The sequence below is a fragment of the Gigantopelta aegis genome, chromosome 2, assembly GCF_016097555.1.
Source record: "Gigantopelta aegis isolate Gae_Host chromosome 2, Gae_host_genome, whole genome shotgun sequence".
Classification (NCBI taxonomy): Eukaryota; Metazoa; Mollusca; class Gastropoda; order Neomphalida; family Peltospiridae; genus Gigantopelta; species Gigantopelta aegis.
Window position 1 is genome coordinate 480,673 of NC_054700.1, and position 16,637 is coordinate 497,309.

General features: G+C 40.8%; 1 protein-coding gene across 1 annotated transcript in view; it reads left to right on the forward strand.

The window, feature by feature from the left end:
• LOC121379051 (integrin beta-1-B-like) overlaps nucleotides 1-16,637 on the forward strand; it is a 37,620-nt gene that overhangs the window by 5,378 nt on the left and 15,605 nt on the right. Inside the window, exons 5-7 of the mRNA XM_041507502.1 lie at nucleotides 5,396-5,514; nucleotides 7,796-7,868; nucleotides 13,729-13,813. Coding sequence (XP_041363436.1) covers nucleotides 5,396-5,514; nucleotides 7,796-7,868; nucleotides 13,729-13,813 — 277 coding nt within the window. The remainder of the gene's footprint in view (nucleotides 1-5,395; nucleotides 5,515-7,795; nucleotides 7,869-13,728; nucleotides 13,814-16,637) is intronic.

Genomic DNA, 16,637 nt, shown 5'->3' on the forward strand with positions numbered 1-16,637 from the left:
CGAGTGTCTCCGAGTTGTACACTTGTCAGTATGACTGTGTTTCGAGTGTCTCCGAGTTGTACACTCGTCAGTATGACTGTTCGAGTGTCTCCGAGTTGTACACTCGTCAGTATGACTGTTCGAGTGTCTCCGAGTTGTACACTCGTCAGTATGACCGTGTTCGTGTGTCTCCGAGTTGTACACTCGTCAGTATGACCGTGTTCGAGTGTCTCCGAGTTGTACACTCGTCAGTATGACTGTTCGAGTGTCTCCGAGTTGTACACTCGTCAGTATGACTGTGTTCGAGTGTCTCTGAGTTGTACACTCGTCAGTATGACTGTGTTCGAGTGTCTCCGAGTTGTACACTTGTCAGTATGACTGTTCGAGTGTCTCCGAGTTGTACACTCGTCAGTATGACCGTGTTCGAGTGTCTCTGAGTTGTACACTCGTCAGTATGACTGTTCGAGTGTCTCCGAGTTGTACACTCGTCAGTATGACCGTGTTCGAGTGTCTCCGAGTTGTACACTCGTCATGTCTCTGAGTTGTACACTGTTCGAGTGTCTATGAGTTGTACACTCGTCAGTATGACTGTTCTGAGTTGAGTGTCTCCGAGTTGTACACTCGTCAGTATGACTGTTCGAGTGTCTCCGAGTTGTACACTTGTCAGTATGACTGTTCGAGTGTCTCCGAGTTGTACACTCGTCAGTATGACCGTGTTCGAGTGTCTCCGAGTTGTACACTCGTCAGTATGACTGTGTTCGAGTGTCTCCGAGTTGTACACTCGTCAGTATGACTGTGTTCGAGTGTCTCCGAGTTGTACACTCGTCAGTATGACGTGTTGTGTCTCCGAGTTGTACACTCGTCAGTATGATCATGTTCGAGTGTCTCCGAGTTGTACACTCGTCAGTATGATGACTGTTCGAGTGTCTCCGAGTTGTACACTCGTCAGTATGACTGTTCGAGTGTCTCCGAGTTGTACACTCGTCAGTATGACTGTTCGAGTGTCTCCGAGTTGTACACTGACTGTGTCAGTATGACAGTATGTGTTCGAGTGTCTCCGAGTTGTACACTCGTCAGTATGTTCGAGTGTCTCCGAGTTGTACACTTGTCAGTATGACTGTGTTCGAGTGTCTCCGAGTTGTACACTTGTCAGTATGACTGTGTTCGAGTGTCTCCGAGTTGTACACTTGTCAGTATGACTGTCTCTGAGTTGTACACTGGTCAGTATGACTGTGTTCGAGTGTCTACGAGTTGTACACTTGTCAGTATGACTGTTCGAGTGTCTACGAGTTGTACACTTGTCAGTATGACTGTGTTCGAGTGTCTCCGAGTTGTACACTTGTCAGTATGACTGTGTTCGAGTGTCTCCGAGTTGTACACTCGTCAGTATGACTGTTCGAGTGTCTCCGAGTTGTACACTTGTCAGTATGACTGTTCGAGTGTCTCCGAGTTGTACACTCGTCAGTATGACTGTTCGAGTGTCTCCGAGTTGTACACTCGTCAGTATGACTGATCTCCGAGTTGTACACTTGTCAGTATGACTGTTCGAGTTGTACACTCGTCAGTATGACTGATCTCTGAGTTGTACACTGGTCAGTATGACTGTTCGAGTGTCTCCGAGTTGTACACTTGTCAGTATGACTGTTCGAGTGTCTCCGAGTTGTACACTTGTCAGTATGACTGTTCGAGTGTCTCCGAGTTGTACACTTGTCAGTATGACTGTTCGAGTGTCTCCGAGTTGTACACTTGTCAGTATGACTGTTCGAGTGTCTCCGAGTTGTACACTTGTCAGTATGACTGTTCGAGTGTCTCCGAGTTGTACACTCGTCAGTATGACCGTGTTCGAGTGTCTCCGAGTTGTACACTCGTCAGTATGATCATGTTCGAGTGTCTCCGAGTTGTACACTCGTCAGTATGACGTGTTCGAGTGTCTCCGAGTTGTACACTTGTCAGTATGACTGTTCGAGTGTCTCCGAGTTGTACACTTGTCAGTATGACTGTGTTCGAGTGTCTCCGAGTTGTACACTTGTCAGTATGACTGTGTTCGAGTGTCTCCGAGTTGTACACTCGTCAGTATGACCGAGTGTCTCCGAGTTTTACACTCGTCAGTATGACAGTGTTCGAGTGTCTCTGAGTTGTACACTCATCAGTATGACTGTGTTCGAGTGTCTCCGAGTTGTACACTCGTCAGTATGACTGTTGGAGTGTCTCTGAGTTGTACACTCGTCAGTATGACTGTGTTCGAGTGTCTCTGAGTTGTACACTCGTCAGTATGACCGTGTTTGAGTGTCTCCGAGTTGTACAATCGTCAGTATGACTATTCGAGTATCTTCAAGTTGTACACTCGTCAGTATGACTGTTCGAGTGTCTCCGAGTTGTACACTCGTCAGTATGACTGTTCGAGTGTCTCTGAGTTGTACACTCGTCAGTATGATTGTGTTTGTTTTCGCTGCGTTCGAGTGTCAGTATGACTGTTCGAGTGTCTCCGAGTTGTACACTTGTCAGTATGACTGTTCGAGTGTCTCCGAGTTGTACACTTGTCAGTATGACTGTTCGAGTGTCTCCGAGTTGTACACTTGTCAGTATGACTGTTCGAGTGTCTCCGAGTTGTACACTTGTCAGTATTGTCAGTATGACTGTGTTCGAGTTGTCTTGTCAGTATGACTGTTGTCAGTATCTCTGAGTTGTACACTGGTCAGTATGACTGTTCGAGTGTCTCCGAGTTGTACACTTGTCAGTATGACTGTTCGAGTGTCTCCGAGTTGTACACTTGTCAGTATGACTGATCTCTGAGTTGTACACTGGTCAGTATGACTGTTCGAGTGTCTCCGAGTTGTACACTTGTCAGTATGACTGTTCGAGTGTCTACGAGTTGTACACTTGTCAGTATGACTGTTCGAGTGTCTCCGAGTTGTACACTTGTCAGTATGACTGTGTTCGAGTGTCTCCGAGTTGTACACTCGTCAGTATGACCGAGTGTTGTACACTTGTCAGTATGACTGATCTCTCCGAGTTGTACACTTGTCAGTATGACTGTTCGAGTGTCTCCGAGTTGTACACTTGTCAGTATGACTGTTCGAGTGTCTCCGAGTTGTACACTTGTCAGTATGACTGATCTCTGAGTTGTACACTGGTCAGTATGACTGATCTCTGAGTTGTACACTGGTCAGTATGACTGTTCGAGTGTCTCCGAGTTGTACACTTGTCAGTATGACTGTTCGAGTGTCTCCGAGTTGTACACTTGTCAGTATGACTGATCTCTGAGTTGTACACTGTACACCGTATTCGAGTGTCTCCGAGTTGTACACTCGTCAGTATGACCGTGTTTGTGTGTCTTTGAGTTGTACACTCGTCAGTATGACCGTGTTCGAGTGTCTCCGAGTTGTACACTCGTCAGTATGACCGTATTCGAGTGTCTCCGAGTTGTACACTCGTCAGTATGACCGTGTTCGTGTGTCTCCGAGTTGTACACTCGTCAGTATGACTGTTCGAGTGTCTCCGAGTTGTACACTTGTCAGTATCTGTTCTGTCCCCATCATTGTCCAGTATTTCTGATCTGTCCACACCATTGTCCAGTATTTCTGTCTGTTCTGTCCACACCATTGTCCAGTATTTCTGTCTGTTCTGTTCACACCATTGTCCAGTATTTCTGTCTGTTCTGTCCACACCATTGTCCAGTATTTCTGTTCTGTCCACATCATAGTCCAGTATTTCTGTTCTGTCCACATCATTATCCAGTATTTCTGTTCTGTCCGCACCATTGTCCAGTATTTCTGTCTGTTCTGTCCCCATCATTTTCCAGTATTTCTGTTCTGTCCACACCATTGTCCAGTATTTCTGTCTGTTCTGTCCACATCATTGTCCAATATTTCTGTCTGTACTGTCCTCATCCAGTATTTCTGTCTGTTCTGTCCACATCATTGTCCAGTATTTCTGTCTGTTTTGTCCACACCATTGTGCAGTATTTCTGTCTGTACTGTCCACATCATTGTCCAGTATTTCTGTCTGTTCTGTCTGCATCATTGTCCAGTATTTCTGTTCTGTCCACATCATTGTCCAGTATTTCTATCTGTTCTGTCCACATCATTGTCCAGTATTTATGTTCTGTCCACATCATTGTCCAGTATTTCTGTCTGTTCTGTCCACATCATTGCCCATTATTTCTGTCTGTTCTCTCCACATCATTGTCCAGTATTTCTGGTCTGTCTACACCATTGTCCAGTATTTCTGTCTGTTCTGTCCACATCATTGTCCAGTATTTCTGTCTGTACTGTCCGCATCATTGTCCAGTATTTCGTTCTGTTCTGTCCACATCATTGTCCAGTATTTCTGTCTGTACTGTCCACATCATTGTCCAGTATTTCTGTCTGTTCTGTCCGCATCATTGTCCAGTATTTCTGTCTGTTCTGTCCACACCATTGTCCAGTATTTCTGTTCTGTCTACACCATTGTCCAGTATTTCTGTCTGTTCTCTCCACATCATTGTCCAGTATTTCTGTTTGTTCTGTCCACATCATTGTCCAGTATTTCTGTTTGTTCTGTCCACATCATTGTCCAGTATTTCTGTTTGTTCTGTCCACATCATTGTCCAGTATTTCTATCAATGTCCAGTATTTCTATCAATGTCCAGTATTTCTGTCTGTTCTGTCCACATCATTGTCCAATATTTCTGTTTTGTCCACACCATTGTCCAGTATTTCTGTCTGTTCTGTCTACATCAATGTCCAGTATTTCTGTCTGTTCTGTCTACATCATTGTACAGTACTTCTGTTCTGTCTACACCATTGTCCAGTATTTCTGTCTGTTCTGTCTACATCATTGTACAGTACTTCTGTTCTGTCCACATCATAGTCCAGTATTTCTGTTCTGTCCACATCATTGTCCAATATTTTTGTCTGTTCTGTCCACATCATTGTGCAGTATTTCTGTTCTGTCCACATCATTGTCCAGTATTTCTATCATTGTCCAGTATTTCTGTCTGTTCTGTCCACATCATTGTCCAATATTTCTGTTTTGTCCACACCATTGTCCAGTATTCCTGTCTGTTATGTCTACATCATTGTCCAGATTTTCTGTCTGTTCTGTCCACACCATTATCCAGTATTTCTGTCTGTTCTGTCCACACCATTGTCCAGTATTTCTGTCTGTTCTGTCTACACCATTGTCCAGTATTTCTGTCTGTTCTGTCCACATCATTGTCCAGTATTTCTGTCTGTTCTGTCCACATCATTGTCCAGTATTTCTATCATTATCCAGTATTTCTGTCTGTTCTGTCCACATCATTGTCCAATATTTCTGTTTTGTCCACATCATTGTCCAGCATTTCTGTCTGTTCTGTCCACATCATTGTCCTGTATTTCCGTCTGTTCTGTCCACACCATTGTCCAGTATATCTTCGTGTTGTGGTTTGTTTCAGGAGCTGAACGTGGCGAGGTGTAACGGCGGTAACCGGACGTGCGGGGTGTGTTCCTGTCGACCAGACAAGACGTGTGGGTGCGGGCAGGGCGGGCTCGACGAGAGGACCTGTATCGCTCCGTAAGATTCGTGTCACACGTGTGTTTGTGTTCAGTTAGATAAACACCATGCCCCACGTGTGTTTGTGTTCAGTTAGATAAACACAAATAAATACGATGTCCCACGTGTGTTTGTGTTCAGTTAGATAAAACACCATATCCCACGTGTGTTTGTGTTCAGTTAGATAAACACCATGTCCCACGTGTGTTTGTGTTCAGTTAGATAAACACCATGTCCCACGTGTGTTTGTGTTCAGTTAGGTAAACACAGATAAACACGATGTCCCACGTGTGTTTGTGTTCAGTTAGATAAACACAGATAAACACCATGTCCCACGTGTGTTTGTGTGTTCAGTTAGATAAGCACAGATAAACACGATGTCCCACGTGTGTTTGTGTTCAGTTAGATAAAGACAGATAAACACCATGTCCCACGTGTTTGTGTGTTCAATTAGATAAACACAGATAAACGCCATGTCCCACGTGTGTTTGTGTTCAGTTAGATAAAGACAGATAAACACGATGTCCCACGTGTTTGTGTGTTCAGTTAGCTAAACACAGATAAACACCAAGTCCCACGTGTGTTTGTGTTCAGTTAGATAAACACAGATAAACACGATGTTCCACGTGTGTTTGCGCTCAGTTAGATAAACACAGTTAAACACGATGTCCCACGTGTGTTTGTGTTCAGTTAGATAAACACGATGTCCCACGTGTGTTTGTGTTCAGTTAGATAAACACGACGTCCCACGTGTGTTTGTGTTCAGTTAGATAAACACGATGTCCCACGTGTGTTTGTGTTCAGTTAGATAAACACAGATAAACACGACGTCCCACGTGTGTTTGTGTTCAGTTAGATAAACACGATGTCCCATGTGTGTTTGTGTTCAGTTAGATAAACACGACGTCCCACGTGTGTTTGTGTTCAGTTAGATAAACACGATGTCCCACGTGTGTTTGTGTTCAGTTAGATAAACACAGATAAACACGACGTCCCACGTGTGTTTGTGTTCAGTTAGATAAACACGATGTCCCATGTGTGTTTGTGTTCAGTTAGATAAACACGACGTCCCACGTGTGTTTGTGTTCAGTTAGATAAACACGACGTCCCACGTGTGTTTGTGTTCAGTTAGATAAACACGACGTCCCACGTGTGTTTGTGTTCAGTTAGATAAACACGACGTCCCACGTGTGTTTGTGCTCAGTGCGATACAGACGATTATCAGATGGGTAAACGACTAGACTGTTGCTCACCAGCATATCGTGATTGACATGAAACTTTTCAAGTTCGTCTGCGTTTAGTCTGACACGGCTTCAGCTATTGAATGTCAACCATTTAGTAATTCTGGAACATAGTTTTCAGTTAAAGTTTGCTTTAAAGTGCATTGATTGAATAATCATCGACTATGGAGTGTCTAACATTTGGTAAATCTAACACACTATTGCAATTAGTTTTGTGATTTAATGGATAAGCTGCTGGACAGTCATTTATCACCATTTACCTATCATTGTAGTTATCTTAATATAAGAACTTTCCAAGCGTTCCAAACATTTCAATTCGTTTCGACCTTATTCTGTCAATTTCCTCCGATTCTCTCCTCTGACCTGTCTTAACTTCCTCCACGGATGCGGTCTCTGTGTACTTCTCTGCAACCACCGTCCTCTGCGGTTAATAAAGCTGGTCTGACCCACGGCACTATCTAACGACCACCGGTAGTAAGGGAGCATAGTAGGTGGTCACAAGTGCCTCTTAACAATGACAGCAGTAACTACTGATGGTCAGACCACAACTAAAAGTTGATGGGTAACGGCATCTGGCCATAAGAGAGAAGCACCTTTCGGTTGGAAGGACAATGCCTGGGGGTGGGGGTGGGTGGAGGTGGACAGCAAAATCAGTTGAAAGATAGTAAGAACTGTCAGATTGGGAAGAAATGGGAACACATTGGTTAATTAATCATTGGCTACTGAATGTCAAATATTTGATAAACATTTGATAATTGCCTTCAGTTGTTTGTCTTTAACGACAGCGGCAGATCTCGTTGATGTATTAACCATCGCATACTTGTCAAACATTTGATAATAGCCTTCAGTTGTTTGTCTTTAACAACAGCGGCAGATCTCGTTGATGTATTAACCATCGCATACTTGTCAAACATTTGATAATAGCCTTCAGTTGTTTGTCTTTAACAACAGCAGCAGATCTCGTTGATGTATTAACCATCGCATACTTGTCAAACATTTGATAATGCTGACACGTTAAAATTAAGGAGTCCTATGTTTAGGTGTTTTTATTGTATTTTCAGCGGTGATATGTTTGTGTGCAGCGATCGCGGAACGTGTATTTGTGGTAAATGTCACTGTACCACCACACAAGGGGTAAGTTCTCACACACATTATTAAAACAGTATAGTTCTGGTGTTTTAACCCCACACACGAATACGATTACGACTACCTACTAAAACCATTACCACTATTAGTATCGTATAGTGGTGGTGGTGGTGTTATAGGATAGTAAATGAGCTTCCATTTCGTGTCATGTTTATGTCCCGAGTGAAGTAATTCTCAATTGTCATAATACGAAGTGGTAGCCAGTTTAATATGCTATTTATTACCCATAATCGATCTTACGTTATGCCACTGCACTCGTTTGGTTGACGTTTCTGTAAAGCCCTGCACTGTAACGACCATACATTTGTCCAAAAACATTGTTGAACATGCCGGGACAGATGTTGACTTGTTGACTTTATCCACATTAATTTTGTTGCAGGTTATTGACGTTGTTTTTTTAGAATATAGAAAACAAAAAATGAGGCAAAAATGAAATTGGAGGAAAAAGATCATGTACAGCTTCTTATTCAGGCTACTTTTGGTTTTCAGAAAACCCCACCCAATAACATTATAATGTTGGTAGATTTAAGCATACCGTAGCAGTTTATTTAAATGGGCGATTTTCATCAAGCTCCCCAACCAGCCAACATAACAGACGGTGTGAACAACTCACTGTATGTTAGACGGCGCAACGTTTTTACATTTCACTATAGCAATTAATTCAAAACAGGCAATATTTACCATGTTTGAAAATACATTTTTGGAAACAACAACAGACAAAAATACTCATAGAAGACCCTGATCATTACCACCCTCACCCGCCTCATTTCCTAGTTATAGCTACTTTTCTCGTCTTTGTCTTTGTCTCCAGGTATTGAAACGTACACAAACACATGGATTTGCTCATAAAGGTTAATTACTTTAATTACTTCGTGGGGAGGCCATGTTTTCTCCTCTTGTGTTGATGCCACTGTTACCGAAGGTTCCATATATAGCACAGAATACTTCAGCTGGGGTTTAAGGTCTTTATTCAGGGATCACCTGGAGGGATGTGAAGATCCCGATGTTTATAAAAACATTCTCACACAAATAACGACCTGGAATAACAAAAGGACATAAAATCAGTTACATTTTCCAGGTTACAACATATTTTGCCATACATAACGCTATTTGACAAGTACAAATTACTACAATATTATATTACTAATGTACATTTAACACCAACATTTCAATTCAAAGAGACTCAAATCAAATATAATTATAATTCAAAGGTTAATTTAATTATCACATCATTGCTATCAGCATGTGCTAAGAACGTCATAAAACTATATAAATACCTGTCTGTATATTCTATAACACACAGAATCACGACATCACATATACGTAAATATTTAACCTACCGACTGTGGGTCAGGTCGTTTGAATAATGATGCTGGTTGTGCTACATCAGTGATAACCTGTCAACAAAATACCACTTATAAATAGGAGTATATAAAATATACACATAGAATATATTTATATATGCACTTAATAATAAAGTAGATTAATAACTAATTTAGTTATTTACTTATTTGTATTATCAAACCTAATCAAATATTCATCTTAGAAGACAAATATCCCTATATAATTATAAACATTATTAAACACTACTTTAACTCGTTCGCTATAAGAATAAGTTTAATCAACTGCTTACACATGCTAAGTTCTAATTTAAGGCTTATCATAAAATATGCATAATCTAGTTTACTACTTAAAACACATGGTTATATCTTAAAATATATGTTTGTATTTACTTGTGCTGTTAATAACTGTGCCGTGCAGAACTTGATCAAATGGAAAACTTGCAATGCAGAAAAACACCTCAGTCTTGCTTGAATGTTTAAAAGTCTCTGACTCCAGAGAACACCAGGTAACAGAAGAAACAATAGATGGGCTTACTATTGAACGTGTACCTGGCCTGAACACTGAGTTGAGGGTGAACACAACCCAAGCTGACAATTCCAAAGACACAGGAAAACAATAGAAACAAAATAAGAGACAGCTTTGCACTATTAGAGTTAGAAAGAATAAAATATATGTAAACTGTTTTAAAATTGTAGTGTATGTGATATGCAATTTAAAACATCCGGTTACACCACCATTTTGGATATCATGTGATGTAGAACCTTGGTCACATGGCACATCTAAACTGTCTGATTGGTTAAAAGTGAGGACAAGCTGCAACATGTGTCCAAAAGATGAAACATTCAGCTAAATCTTGCCACATGTTGCAGGTTGTCCCGCCTTGTCCAACTTTGTTACAAAAGCGGTCTACACGGTCATACATTTGTTGCGCAACAAGTGGGGACATTTGTCCCAGCTTGTCCAACAATGTTTTTGGACAAACGTATGATCATGTAGACAGGCCTTAAAGTTGTAGTGCGCCAATCGATGACGTCATCGTGTGACGTCGAAGAGTTACGTCTCAATGGCGTTGTAGTGGGATGTACCAAGATACTGTAAACCATGTGGTTAATATTACTGTGTATTTATCTCCACACCCAACTACTGCGGCCATCACTACGACTAAAAGTATGAGGCCTACACACATTATTAACACGACCTTCTGTTAAGAGCAATCGATTGCGTTCATCACTGTGTGTTCACAGCGTCACTACGAAAACTACCGTATTTTCTCCAATAAGTGCCGACCTCTAATAAGTGCCGACCTCTAATAAGTGCCGGGTAAGACAGCCGAACACTGATTACTTCCTGGCATAATTTAGCCACTTTACGTGGACAAATAATATTAATGTGTTAATTGTTTTGTTAAAATTTAAAGTTGTGTTACATTTCGAAATTAAAGTTTAAAACTAAATAGTTTGTAGGTTTCAGCTGTGTGTTTGAAAATAATAAAGGCCGGTCTCCAATAAGCGCAGAGTCTGCGACCATTTTGTTAAATATACTGTATGGTAATTGCATCACCAGTAAAACTATTACCACGACCTCTTGTTAAAGATGCTGTATGGTAATTGCATCACCACTAAAACTATTACCACCATCTCTTGTTAAAGATGCTGTATGGTAATTGCATCACCACTACAACTATTACCACCACCTCTTGTTAAAGATGCTGTATGGTAATTGCATCACCACTACAACTATTACCACCATCTCTTGTTAAAGATGCTGTATGGTAATTGCATCACCACTACAACTATTACCACCATATCTTGTTAAATATGATGTATGGTAATTGCTTCAAGACTACAACTATTACCACCACCTCTTGTTAAAGATACTGTATGGTAATTGCTTCACGATACAACTATTACCACCACCTCTTGTTAAAGATACTGTATGGTAATTGCTTCACGACTACAACTATTACCACCACCTCTTGTTAAAGATACTGTATGGTAATTGCATCACCACTACAACTATTACCACCACCTCTTGTTAAAGATACTGTATGGTAATTGCATCACACCTACAACTATTACCACCACCTCTTGTTAAATATACTGTATAGTAATTGCATCACCACTACAACTATTACCATTGCATCACCACTAACACTATTACCCTCTTGTTAAATATACTGTATGGTAATTGCATCACCACTACAACTATTACCACCACCTCTTGTGAAAGATACTCTATGGTAATTGCATCACCACTACAACTATTACCACCACCTCTTGTTAAAGATACTGTATGGTAATTGCATCACCACTACAACTATTACCACCACCTCTTGTTAAAGATACTGTATGATAATTGCATCACCATTAAAACTATTACCACCATCTCTTGTTAAAGATACTGTATGGTAATTGCATCACCACTAAAACTATTACCCCCACCTTTTGTTAAAGATACTATATGGTAATTGCTTCACTACAACTATTATCACCATCTCTTGTTAAAGATACTGTATGGTAATTGCATCACCACTAAAACTATTACCACCACCTCTTGTTGAAGATGCTGTATGGTAATTGCATCACCATTAAAACTATTACCACCACCTCTTGTTAAAGATACTGTATGGTAATTGCATCACCACTAAAACTATTACCACCACCTCTTTGTTAAAGATACTGTATGGTAATTGCATCACCACTAACACTATTACCACCACCTCTTGTTAAAGATACTGTATGGTAATTGCATCAATACTAAAACTATTACCACCACCTCTTGTTGAAGATGCTGTATGGTAATTACTACAACTATTACCACCACCTCTTGTTAAAGATACTGTATGGTAATTGCATCACCACTAAAACTATTACCACCACCTCTTGTTGAAGATGCTGTATGGTAATTGCATCACCACTAAAACTATTACCACCACCACTACAACTATTACCACCACCTCTTGTTAAAGATGCTGTATGGTAATTGCATCACCTCTATAACTATTACCACCACCTCTTGTTAAAGATGCTGTATGGTAATTGCATCACCACTACAACTATTACCAGCACCTCTTGTTAAAGATGCTGTATGGTAATTGCATCACCACTACAACTATTACCAGCACCTCTTGTTAAAGATACTGTATGGTAATTGCATCACCACTACAACTATTACCAGCACCTCTTGTTAAATATACTCTATGGTAATTGAATCACCACTAAAACTATTACCACCACCTCTTGTTAAAGATGCTGTATGGTAATTGCATCACCACTAAAACTATTACCACCACCTCTTGTTAAAGATACTGTATGGTAATTGCATCACCACTAAAACTATTACCACCATCTCTTGTTAAAGATACTGTATGGTAATTACATCACCAGTAAAACTATTACCACCATCTCTTGTTAAAGATACTGTATGGTAATTGCATCACCACTAAAACTATTACCACCATCTCTTGTTAAAGATATTGTATGGTAATTGCATCACCACTAAAACTATTACCACCACCTCTTGTTAAAGATACTGTATGGTAATTGCATCACCTCTAAAACTTTCACCACCACCTCTTGTTAAAGATACTGTATGGTAATTGCATCACCACTAAAACTATTACCACCACCTCTTGTTAAAGATACTGTATGGTAATTGCATCACCACTAAAACTATCACCACCACCTCTTGTTAAAGATACTGTATGGTAATTGCATCACCACTAAAACTATCACCACCACCTCTTGTTAAAGATACTGTGTGGCAATTGCATCACCACTAAAACTATTACCACCACCTCTTGTTAAAGATACTGTATGGTAATTACATCACGAGTAAAACTATTACCACCATATCTTGTTAAAGATGCTGTATGGTAATTGCATCACCACTACAACTATTACCACTATCTCTTGTCAAAGATGCTGTATGGTAATTGCATCACCACTAAATGTATTACCACCACCTCTTGTTAAAGATACTGTATGGTAATTACATCACGAATAAAACTATTACCACCATCTCTTGTTAAAGATACTGTATGGTAATTGCATCACCACTAACACTATTACCACCACCTGTTGTTAACGATACTATATGGTAATTGCATCACCACTAAAACTATTACCACCACCTCTTGTTAAATATACGGTATGGTAATTGCTTCACTACAAACAATATTCCAACCATCCCCGAAGGTCTATGTCATCATTGTTGGTGTTGAGATGCGAACTATCGTTACTTCTGCACATGATGGCTGATAATACACGTATTTGTGTAGTCTCTTTTAGTTGATAATGTCTCGTGATGGCTGATAATACACGTATTTGTGTGGTCTCTTTTACTTGATAATGTCTCGTGATGGCTGATAATACACGTATTTGTCTGGTCTCTTTTAGCTGATAATGTCTCGTGATGGTGATAATACATGTATTTGTGTGGTCTCTTTTAGTTGATAATGTCTCGTGATGGCTGATAATACAGGTATTTATTTTGTCTCTTTTAGTTGATAATGTCTCGGTGGTACAGCGGCGAGTTCTGTGAGTGCAGTGACTTCTCCTGTGACTATTTCCAAGGACAGCTATGTGGAGGTAAGTAGAGACTTCTCTTGTGACTATTTCCAAGGACAGTTATGTGGAGGTAAGTAGAGACTTCTCTTGTGACTATTTCCAAGGACAGCTGTGTGGAGGTAAGTAGAGACTTCTCCTGTGACTATATCGAAAGACAGTTATGTGGAGGTAAGTAGAGACTTCTCCTGTGACTATTTCGAAAGACAGTTATGTGCAGGTAAGTAGAGACTTCTCCTGTGACTATTTCCAAGGACAGTTATGTGGAGGTAAGTAGAGACTTCTCCTGTGACTATTTCGAAAGACAGTTATGTGGAGGTAAGTAGAGACTTCTCCTGTGACTATTTCGAAAAACAGTTATGTGCAGGTAAGTAGAGACTTCTCCTGTGACTATTTCCAAAGACAGTTATGTGGAAGTAAGTAGAGACTTCTCCTGTGACTATTTCGAAAGACAATTATGTGCAGGTAAGTAGAGACTTCTCCTGTGACTATTTCGAAAGACAGTTATGTGGAGGTAAGTAGAGACTTCTCCTGTGACTATTTCCAAGGACAGTTATGTGGAGGTAAGTAGAGACTTCTCCTGTGACTATTTCCAAGGACAGTTATGTGGAGGTAAGTAGAGACTTCTCCTGTGACTATTACCAAGGACAGCTATGTGGAGGTAAGTAAAGACTTCTCTTGTGACTATTTCCAAGGACAGCTGTGTGGAGGTAAGTAGTGACTTCTCCTGTGACTATTTCGAAGTCTCCTGTGACTATTTCCAAGGACAGTTATATGGAGGTAAGTAGAGACTTCTCCTGTGACTATTTCCAAGGGCAGTTATATGGAGGTAAGTAGAGACTTCTCCTGTGACTATTTCGAAAGACAGTTATGTGCAGGTAAGTAGAGACTTCTCCTGTGACTATTTCCAAGGACAGTTATGTGGAGGTAAGTAGAGACTTCTCCTGTGACTATTTCCAAGGACAGTTATGTGGAGGTAAGTAGAGACTTCTCCTGTGAGTGTTTCCAAGGACAGCTATGTGAAGTTAAGTAGAGACTTCTCCTGTAACTATTTCGAAAGACAGTTATGTGGAGGTAAGTAGAGACTTCTCCTGTGACTATTTCGAAAGACAGTTATGTGGAGGTAAGTAGAAACTTCTCCTGTGACTATGTCCAAGAACAGTTGTGTGGAGGTAAATAGTTACTTCTCCTGTGACTTTCCAAGGACAGCTATTTGGAGTTAAGTAGAGACTTCTCCTGTGACTATTTCGAAGTATCCTGTGACTATTTCGAAGGACAGTTATGTGGAGGTAAGTAGAGACTTCTCCTGTGACTATTTCCAAGGACAGTTATGTGGAGGTAAGTAGATACTTCTCCTGTGACTATTTCGAAAGACAGTTATGTGCAGGTAAGTAGAAACTTCTCCTGTGACTATTTCGAAGTCTCCTGTGACTATTTCCAAGGACAGTTATATGGAGGTAAGTAGAGACTTCTCCTGTGACTATTTCCAAGGGCAGTTATATGGAGGTAAGTAGAGACTTCTCCTGTGGCTATTTCCAAGGACAGTTATGTGGAGGTAAGTAGAGACTTCTCCTGTGACTATTTCGAAAGACAGTTATGTGGAGGTAAGTAGAGACTTCTCCTGTGACTATTTCGAAAGACAGTTATGTGCAGGTAAGTAGAGACTTCTCCTATGACTATTTCCAAGGACAGTTATGTGGAGGTAAGTAGATACTTCTCCTGTGACTGTTTCCAAGGACAGTTATGTGAAGTTAAGTAGAGACTTCTCCTGTGACTATTTCCAAGGATAGTTATGTGGAGGTAAGTAGAGACTTCTCCTGTGACTATTTCGAAAGACAGTTATGTGGAGGTAAGTAGATACTTCTCCTGTGACTATTTCCAAGGACAGTTATGTGGAGGTAAGTAGATACTTCTCCTGTGACTGTTTCCAAGGACAGCTATGTGAAGTTAAGTAGAGATTTCTCCTGTGACTTTCGAAGGACAGCTATGTGGAGGTAAGTAGATACTTCTGTGAATGTAAGCTCTACCTATTACGAAAATAATTATAATATCCTGATAGATTCTTTGTAAACGGTTTGAGTTTGTCTAACTCCATAAGAGTGGCTTGTGTACTGTTATATGTATTACTTGCTTACCACTGTGTGGTGCTACTGTCTACTAGTTGACTTCTTGTTTGAAAGAGTAATCTTTTCAACATATTGATATTTAGTCATGGAAAATTCATCCGCTGGAACACAATATGACTGACTTACCACTTATCTCTAACGCTGTTTAGTAGGCCCACGCGAGGTCGGTGTGACTAGTTTACCACTTATCTCTAACGCTGTTTTGTAGGCCCCACGCGAGGTCGGTGTGACTAGTTTACCACTTATCTCTAACGCTGTTTTGTAGGCCCCACGCGAGGTCGGTGTGACTAGTTTACCACTTATCTCTAACGCTGTTTTGTAGGCCCCACGCGAGGTCGGTGTGACTAGTTTACCACTTATCTCTAACGCTGTTTTGTAGGCCCCACGCGAGGTCGGTGTGACTAGTTTACCACTTATCTCTAACGCTGTTTTGTAGGCCCCACGCGAGGTCGGTGTGACTAGTTTACCACTTATCTCTAACGCTGTTTTGTAGGCCCACGCGAGGTCGGTGTGACTAGTTTACCACTTATCTCTAACGCTGTTTTGTAGGCCCCACGCGAGGTCGGTGTGACTAGTTTACCACTTATCTCTAACGCTGTTTTGTAGGCCCCACGCGAGGTCGGTGTGACTAGTTTACCACTTATCTCTAACGCTGTTTTGTAGGCCCACGCGAGGTCGGTGTGACTAGTTTACCACTTATCTCTAACGCTGTTTTGTAGGCC